This window comes from Sparus aurata, chromosome 5, assembly GCF_900880675.1.
Source record: "Sparus aurata chromosome 5, fSpaAur1.1, whole genome shotgun sequence".
NCBI classification, from domain to species: domain Eukaryota; kingdom Metazoa; phylum Chordata; class Actinopteri; order Spariformes; family Sparidae; genus Sparus; species Sparus aurata.
Genome location: NC_044191.1, coordinates 36911463 through 36920086, shown reverse-complemented (window position 1 = coordinate 36920086; position 8624 = coordinate 36911463). Strand labels below are relative to the sequence as shown.

General features: G+C 46.4%; 1 protein-coding gene across 1 annotated transcript in view; it reads right to left on the bottom strand.

The window, feature by feature from the left end:
• Positions 1-1202: 1202 nt before the first annotated feature.
• The window catches only part of LOC115581396 (zinc finger MIZ domain-containing protein 2-like), a 21369-nt gene continuing 13947 nt past the window's right edge, over positions 1203-8624 (bottom strand). Inside the window, exons 15-22 of the mRNA XM_030416447.1 lie at positions 8524-8624; positions 8334-8401; positions 8147-8215; positions 6049-6326; positions 4851-5023; positions 4440-4637; positions 2512-3767; positions 1203-1917 (exon numbers count right to left, since the gene is read on the bottom strand). The exon at positions 8524-8624 is cut by the window's right edge and continues 57 nt beyond it. Coding sequence (XP_030272307.1) covers positions 3660-3767; positions 4440-4637; positions 4851-5023; positions 6049-6326; positions 8147-8215; positions 8334-8401; positions 8524-8624 — 995 coding nt within the window. The 3' untranslated portion in view covers positions 1203-1917; positions 2512-3659. The remainder of the gene's footprint in view (positions 1918-2511; positions 3768-4439; positions 4638-4850; positions 5024-6048; positions 6327-8146; positions 8216-8333; positions 8402-8523) is intronic.

Here is an 8624-nt window from a genome sequence, read left to right as displayed (position 1 = left end):
TGACAGAAACGTCTGTGAAGCTGAATTATGACTCTCTTTACTGAGAACTTTTGATCCATGGAGGTTTTACATTCGTACAAACTTCCTTGAGCTAAACCGTGTCATCACAACATCACGTGACGTACTGGGGCCCAACAATAATTTTCCCCATAAGCTTCTATAAAATGGAGGATCATTTCTTTTTGAGTGTCACAAACTGAGCAAAATGACTCTTTGACGTGATAAAAATAAAACATAGAGAAGTAAACAGTGACGATCTGTGATGATAATTAAATAATCTGTGACGTTTTGAATCAAATCTGCTTGAAATGAATAAAATCATTTGATCATTTATCAATCCATTTTTCAATTCAGTTCACCTGCATTATTATCATTTAATGTTTGTGACTTCCAGCCCTCAGAGGCACCAGGTGAGCGGTTCTCTTTGGGTTCAGTATCCGGGCCTAAATAATACATCCGTGCTGTGGATGCTGACGGCCGGATCACCTGCCGCTCGTCCTGCTGTCGTCACATCTGACATTTGTTTGGATGAATTAAACACAAAGTCACATAAAAAAAATAAAAGATCTTGTTTCCACAAACCGTCATTTTTCTATTTCATCGTACTTTTAACCAAAAAACTCCAGAACTTGTTTTTGTTTGTGGATTTACGCTGAGTCATCGTTATGTTTTTCCATCTGGACGGAAACTCGTTTAATATTAACAATCTGAAATCATTTCCACTGTTAATTTGTGAGGAAGGAGCAGACGTTTATAAAGAGACTGTTTAAAGTGAGGAGGAGGGTTCGGACCAGATGAGCCCGTCCTGGCGCCGTCTGCGGTTCTTGTGGCCTTTTGGAGCCCGTTGGTCCTCTCGGGTTTCCAGCCGAGCTGCAGATTCTGAGGGAGGCGGTCGGGGGTTCTGTATCGATCCGTGACCTTTAATGACCTCTGATTGATGTGTTCGCACCATGAAGAGCAGAACTTCACTTCTGAGGAGCCGGAGGAGAAAATATAATACATTTAAACAAGTTTGTTCTTTTTCTGATGTTGTAAAGTTCAGTTTTAATATCTGGGATCAATAATATTGATCTGATATTTGATCTTCTAATTATTTATGGTTGATTTTAGTTTCTTTCGTTCCCCTCATACAGTTTCTACATGATGAACTGTGTGTGTGTGTGTGTGTGTGTGACGTAATTAAAACACTGTGCTCTCCTCTGTGTGTCTTTCCAGTGTGTTTATTAAATTACAAAGGTTATTATTATTATTGTTATTAGCATCATTACTGAATCATACAGTGTGATCATGTACAGTTTGATTCTTCCAGCGGACTCACTGGGACATGGAGACGACACAACTGTCTGGACTCTAGTCACTTTACAACATACAGAGTAATGAGGAGGAGGAGGAGGAGGAGGAGGAGGAGGAGGAGGAGGAGGAGGAAGATGGACTCTCCGTCACCACCAGCAGCAGCCTGACTGATCTCAGGGCAGCAGTTTGAGGCAATAGCAGCAACTTTCTCAACAGCTCAGGACTGATTCTGCTGTCGTGTGTTGAGCAGCTGTCCTGAGCTCCGTCGCTGCTCTCAGAGCGACGACCCTCCTGTAGAAAGCTCCGGAGTTGAGATTAAAGTGACACCGCTACAAAAAGGTTTTGGCCCCATTTACACTTTTTCAGATCAAAGTGTCTCAAATCTGAGAAAGAAAACAGACGAGTTCATCGTTTACACTCAGCCACGCGTACGTTAAACCAGCTGACTGGTTGACTGGATTCAGGATGTCACGTTTAGACTCATGAACACTCAGCTCTATGAACATGTGATCAGCAGCGTGATAAAGGAACAGTTCGCACAAAAAAGTTCAGATTGGCTGCATGCTAACACTGTTAGCTCAGCAGAACCACCTGATGCTAACACTGTTAGCTCAGCAGAACCACCTGATGCTAACACTGTTAGCTTAGCAGAACTACCTGATGCTAACACTGTTAGCTCAGCAGAACCACCTGATGCTAACACTGTTAGCTCAGCAGAACCACCTGATGCTAACACTGTTAGCTCAGCAGAACCACCTGATGCTAACACTGTTAGCTTAGCAGAACCACCTGATGCTAACACTGTTAGCTCAGCAGAACCACCTGATGCTAACACTGTTAGCTCAGCAGAACCACCTGATGCTAACACTGTTAGCTCAGCAGAACCACCTGATGCTAACACTGTTAGCTTAGCAGAACCACCTGATGCTAACACTGTTAGCTCAGCAGAACCACCTGATGCTAACACTGTTAGCTCAGCAGAACCACCTGATGCTAACACTGTTAGCTCAGCAGAACCACCTGATGCTAACACTGTTAGCTCAGCAGAACCACCTGATGCTAACACTGTTAGCTTAGCAGAACCACCTGATGCTAACACTGTTAGCTCAGCAGAACCACCTGATGCTAACACTGTTAGCTCAGCAGAACCACCTGATGCTAACACTGTTAGCTCAGCAGAACCACCTGATGCTAACACTATTAGCTCAGCAGAACCACCTGATGCTAACACTGTTAGCTCAGCAGATCAGTTAGTGATGTGTCTCTCCTGCAGACTGAGATCACAGCAGACGAGCTGATGGAGACTTCTGATGTTTCCTCCATCAGGGGAGGAGAGGAGGACTGGGTTTGGGTGAACTGTTCCTTTAAGGTTTCTGTTTCTTCATTTCTCACCAACAAACTGTTGAGAACCTGGATCAGGTTTAACACGGTCTCTGACTCTGTTGCTCCTGCTGGAGGCTCAAAAACACCAGGAGAAGAATAAAAACAGTTTGCTCACAAAATATTACAAACTTTTCCTTCTAACAGTTTCTGAGCGTCTGTCTCTGGTGGTTTATTGTGCAGCAGCGGGGAGACAATAAACTACAGGTCAGTTCATTCATCGAGCAAAAATAGTGAAAAAATGTCAAAATTCTGTTTCCTCAGCGTCTCTTTGGGTTTTAGACTGTTTGAGCATTCGAAGACGTCACAGTCGGACATTTTTTCACTCTTCAGGAGTTTCACAGACGACCATCAACAATCCTGAAACACTGACGTGTCTGCAGATCTTCTCACATGGAGCCGATCAGACGCTTCGGTCACGTGACGGAACAAACACCTTCGATTCACTCGCTGCAGATTTGTGTTTTAACGTCACGACGCTGTGGCTGAATGTAAACGTCTGGTCTGAGGAACAAAGACAACAAGTCTGTGAAAACAGACGAACTGCTCCTTTAAAGCTCAACTTCCTCCTTTTATAGCATCACATTAAAACTCATTCAGAGCAGAAACACACCGCACGTGTACTGCTGTGTGAGTGTGTGTGTGTGTGTGTGTGTGTGTGTGTGTGTGTGTGTGAGTGTGTGTGTGTGTGTGTGTGTGTGTGTGTGTGTGTGCAGGTTTTCGACTGGGAATGAAAGATGAAGCATCAAAATACAGTTGGAGAATAAAAAACAATAAAATAAAGTCACCATCAGTTCGTCACATCAAAGACTTTCATATTTAAAAGTTGTTTTCTTTAAATCGTCTGCTCCGTCCTGTGCAGACGGCGGCCATGTTGGACCGCCCGTCATGTTGGTGGGCGAGGAGAGAAGAGTTCATATGTTACAGTAAAGTCTTATTCTGCTGTGTGTGTGTGTGTGTGTGTGTGTGTGTGTGTGTGTGTGTGATCAGTTGTTCTCGAACAGCGACAGCAGGTCGTCGTTGTTGTTGTTCGGGAGGTCTGGAGGTCCGAGGTACGACAGCAGCTCGTCCGGGTTGGTCAGCTCAGGAAGCAGCTGCAGAGACAAACACACGAGTTTAGTCACTTCTCCGTCTTATCTGATTGGCTGGTGTGTGTTGGGTCACTGATGACATCACGACCAAATGAGACAACTCGCCTGCTTCATTTGAAGGAAAGAACCGTCACTGAACAGAGAGAAGAACTGTTTGTGTTCAGGTTCTGTTCCTGTTCCTGACGACAACAAACATTTAAAAATCCAGATAAAAGAACCAGAACCAGCCGAGCTCATCAATACTACACTCTTTAATCATTTAGCTACTCAGGACCCGTTTCAGTCGGGTTTCAGTTACCACAGTCTGTTTACATTCAAAGCTGCTGGAACAAAGTCCAAAACTTGATCATGTTCACAGTTTGGTTCTGACAGAACCGTGATGTTGGGTCGAGGCATGAACGTAGTTTTCATCATCATCAACGCCCACAAATACTTCAGCTGTAGGTTGGCGGCGGCGAGCAGAATAAATCTGACCGTCTTTAGTTTTTACACGTGCTGCAGTGGAACCTGACCGAGCTGCAGGAGGTCCAACTCACCAGACGGAACCACCTGTGTGTACTTCAGTGTTGGCATGATGTGTAGATATTCATTATCATTGTTACTGATGTCAATGCAGGGTCAATACGACCAATAATCAGCACTCATGTCAGTTCTCCTGGTTCTGGTTAAACTCACATCCAGAGTCGGTTCTGGAACATCCGCGGACCCCCCGAGACCGAAGGAGCCGTCGCCTTGGAGACGGGGGTTCTGGTTGCTACGCTGCATCATCTGGTTGCTGCCCCCAAGTTGGGAGTTGCCATGGAGACCCTGCGACTGCTGCTGCGAGAGAGGAGCACCATGGGAAGTGGAGTCCAGGCGGCCTGAGACCGACATCTGAGAGACGAAGAGGAAGAGGAGGGAAGAGAGGAAGAGGAAGAAGAGGAGGAGGAGAAGGAGGAAGAGGAAGAGGAGGAGGAAGAGGAGGAGGAGGAGGAAGAAGAGGAAGAGGAAGAGGAGGAGGAAGAGGAGGAAGTGAAGAAGCTTCACTGACTGATCTTTACTGATGAAACATGATGATGAAGGTGATGAAGGTGATGAAGATGTTACCTGTCCAGCCAGCGGGTGAGGGGGGGGTTTGTCGGGGGTGAGCAGGGCGCTGGAGAGCTCAGACTGGTAGGAGAGAGGGGGAGGCCCGGGGGAGGAGAAGTCCCCCCCGACCCCGGGGGTCCCGGGGCCGCTGAAGTCCGAGAAGCCGGCAGACTGAGCGGGATAGGACGGAGCTGAGGAGACACACACCGATCGATACACTGATTATAGACGGTTATTGATTTGTGTGTGTGTGTGTGTGTGTGTGTGTGTGTGTGTAGCTCTGACACACACTCTGATGGAAGATTGATTTACTTCATTTCTATAAAAGTGTTGAGTTTCAGACAGAACGCGTCTCAGCGTCCGCTCAGAGCTTCTGTTACATCACAGCAGCGCAGACGTTTCAGATCGACCTGCGTTAATATTTCATCAGCTGCTGGTTCAACAGGAAGACACCATGATGTCATCGATCATTAGACGAATCAACAATCGATCCTGTCGTGGTTAATGGATCTTTGTTTTGTTGTTTTCTCTGCTGTTAAATCATTTATTTATTTGCTGCAGGTGAAAACAGGTCAACAGATGGAGTTCTGTTCGTCTGAGCAGAAAGAACAAAACAAACTGAAGTGTTTCTCATAATAAATACTGCATATTTAATTAGAGTAGGCCTAATTTGCATATTTAAACCTAAAATATCCAAAACGTCCAACAAAGTTGCAATATGTAAAAAAATTCATGTTAAAAGCAAACAGGGCAGCATATTAAACCTCTAACTGCTGCTAACTGTAGCTGCCGTTAGCTAGTTAGCTCAGTTAGCCATGCAGCTAGCCAAGTGCTAGGACGGGCTGAAGCTAGCGGGTTAGTCTTCATGTATTCAACTCAGATTCTTACACACTGACCCTTTAATGTCAGTGTGATGTTGATGTCTGAGTTAAATAAATCACAATTCATTTGGTTGAACTACAAAAGAAACATTAATAACAAAGTTTTCACACTGAACAGCTGCAACAGGCAGATGTTTGACATCATCACTGCTTCATTAAAACAACTGATCCATTATCAAAAAAGGTTGCAACTAATTTTCTTGCCATTGTCTAATCAATTAATCGACTAATCGTTGCAGCTCTAATCAATAATGTTTGAAACAATAGACAACAAAAAGAATGATGTTCTGATTTAGTTCTGATAAGAAGAGCTGTGGGATTGTTGGGGACTCTACCTGCTCCGGGGTAGTCCGGCGTGTTGCCGCTGTTGCTGCCGCCCCCTGCAGGCAGGGAGGGGTAGGGCATCGGGGAGGAGGAGGCGGCAGAGGAAGGGGCGGGGCCTAGTGATGCAATCATCTCCATAACACTGGGGAGGACCATGTGACTCGGGCTGAGGGTCCGGCAGCGCTTCAACACCGGACCGTCAGACTCCTCCTTCACATGGATGTCGGGCTTCACAGGGACCGGCTTCCAGCTGCACACCGGGTCGATGGTGATCTCCTCGTACTCTGAGCTGAGGAGGAGGAGGAGGAGGAGGAAAAGAGGAGGAGGAAAAGAGGAGGAGGAGGAAAAAGAGGAGGAGGAGGAGGAAAAAGAGGAGGAGGAAAAAGAGGAGGAGGAGGAGGAGAAAGAGGAGGAGGAAGAGGAAAAAGAGGAGGAGAAAGAGGAGGAGGAAGAGGAAAAAGAGGAGGAGGAAAAAGAGGAGGAGGAGGAAAAAGAGGAGGAGGAAAAGAGGAGGAGGAGGAGGAAGAGGAGGAGGAAGAGGAGGAGGAGGAGGAGGAGGAGGAAAAAGAGGAGGAGGAGGAAGAGGAGGAGAAAGAGGAGGAGGAGGAGGAGAAGAGGAGGAAAAAGTTTAATAATGCAGAGCCGCAGAGGTGAACTATTATAATCATTCACAAGTAGGTTTTACTTAGTGCGTCTTGTTTTGTGCTTTTTTTCTCAGTTTTTATTATCTAACTGAAACCAGATGAATCGGTGGTTCCCAGTTTAACCAGAACCTTCTCGCTGTGCGGCTACGGAGCGAACAACATCTGCAGGATCCGGTCTTTCCTCACAAAGGACGCAACGCAACTCCTGGTCGGAGCGCTGGTCATCTCCCGCCTGGACGACTGCGGCTCGCTCTCGGCCTGGACTCTCAGCCTCTGTGACTAAACCGTTCCCTCGTTTTCAATCTACCCAGATTCTACCACGTGACCCGCCTCCTCCGTGACCTCCACTGGCTTCCTGTTGCGGTCCACACCTGATTCAAAGCGATGATGCTGGCCTTCGAGGATGTCAAAGGAACAGCACACATCTACCTCCAAACACTGGTCAGCCCACACGGCCAAGGAAATTCAACACACTAGAACCAGAGGAGTCACGACTCTTCAAATCGATTTGAATTTCGAAGTAAAACATTTTTATTTTGAGCTCTGACGGTTCTGCTAGTGCAGTGGATCTCAAATGGTGGGGCGCGCCCCCCTGGGGGGCGTGGTGAGGTGTCAGGGGGGCGTGAGAGGCAGGGCAGGACGCGAAGGTCTATTTCACTGGATATTTGTCCGCTGCATTACGTTTCCGTCACGCCAGCGGAGCTGATCGGTTTCACTTTCACTTTAGTCTATGTGTTCACTTCCAGCAGGTCCGCTGCGCTGCGTGTCTGCTCCGTCCAGCTCCGGCAGTCCAGAGCCCTCCAGAACAGATACGCAGGACTTCTATATATCTGGCGGATGCCGGAGCACGACGCAGCAATTCAGCTGAATTTTGCACCGAGCAGACAGACAAGCAGACAATATAATATCCGGTTACTTTTCAAAATAAAACACTTCGTGTTGACGCCTCTAAAAACAGACAAACACGAGCTCTTCTGCTGATCCTTCGGTCGGGAACTATGCAGCAGGATGATATATGATATGTGACGATGCCTACATAGACGTTGGGTTTACCGTGAACACGGTCGGAAATGAGGAAAGACCTGTTTGTGTTTTATGTCTAAAAACTCTGGCAGGACAGCATGGAACCATTTTGATAATCAGGTGATTGTATGCAGAATGCTGCAACTCATACAGTGGTTAGTACAGATCAATAAATAAATATTATCAGGTTCTCAATAGTATTTCAATGCGAATGTGAACGCTCTTCACCAACAAATCAATAAAAGATCTCTGAAAATGAGAATGAACTACAAGTCAGCTAATCGTCTTCATCACAGGAGAAGAGTCAGGAAATTATGCTGCAGGCTAATGCTAAGCTAGTTGCAGGCTAATGCTAAGCTAGCTGCAGCCAGTGTGTACAGGAAGAGTGTTTCACTGAACAGACCTGTGAACACAAACAGAGCAGCAGATTTGAGTTTCTTACTTCTGAACGTAGATGAGGATCCCCAACATGTACTGATCCACCTCCAGTCCCTCCAACAGAGCTGTTTTACTGCACACACACACACACACACACACACACACACACACACAGGTTATAATGGAGATAAGACATGTGTAGTTTAGTTTAAGTGTGTGTGTGTGTGTGTGTGTGTGTGTGAGAGACCTACTTGCACACAGGACATCTCCATGTTCCTCTCTCACAGTTGAGCTGCAGGTACGACTCCAGATCAAAACACTGCAGACAGACAGACAGATTTAGATCAAAGAATATTTATTTCATTTGTTCCTGTTTTGTAGAGAAATGTAACACTGTGACATCACTGCGTGTGCCGTGCTCCGATTGGCTGTGGCTCTCACCTGTATGTGTCTGCAGTCGTGACCTCTGGCGGGCAGCTGGATGCGGCGGAAAGTGATCGGACATTTTAACGAGACTCGGATGGCGGTCTGCTCCACGCCGT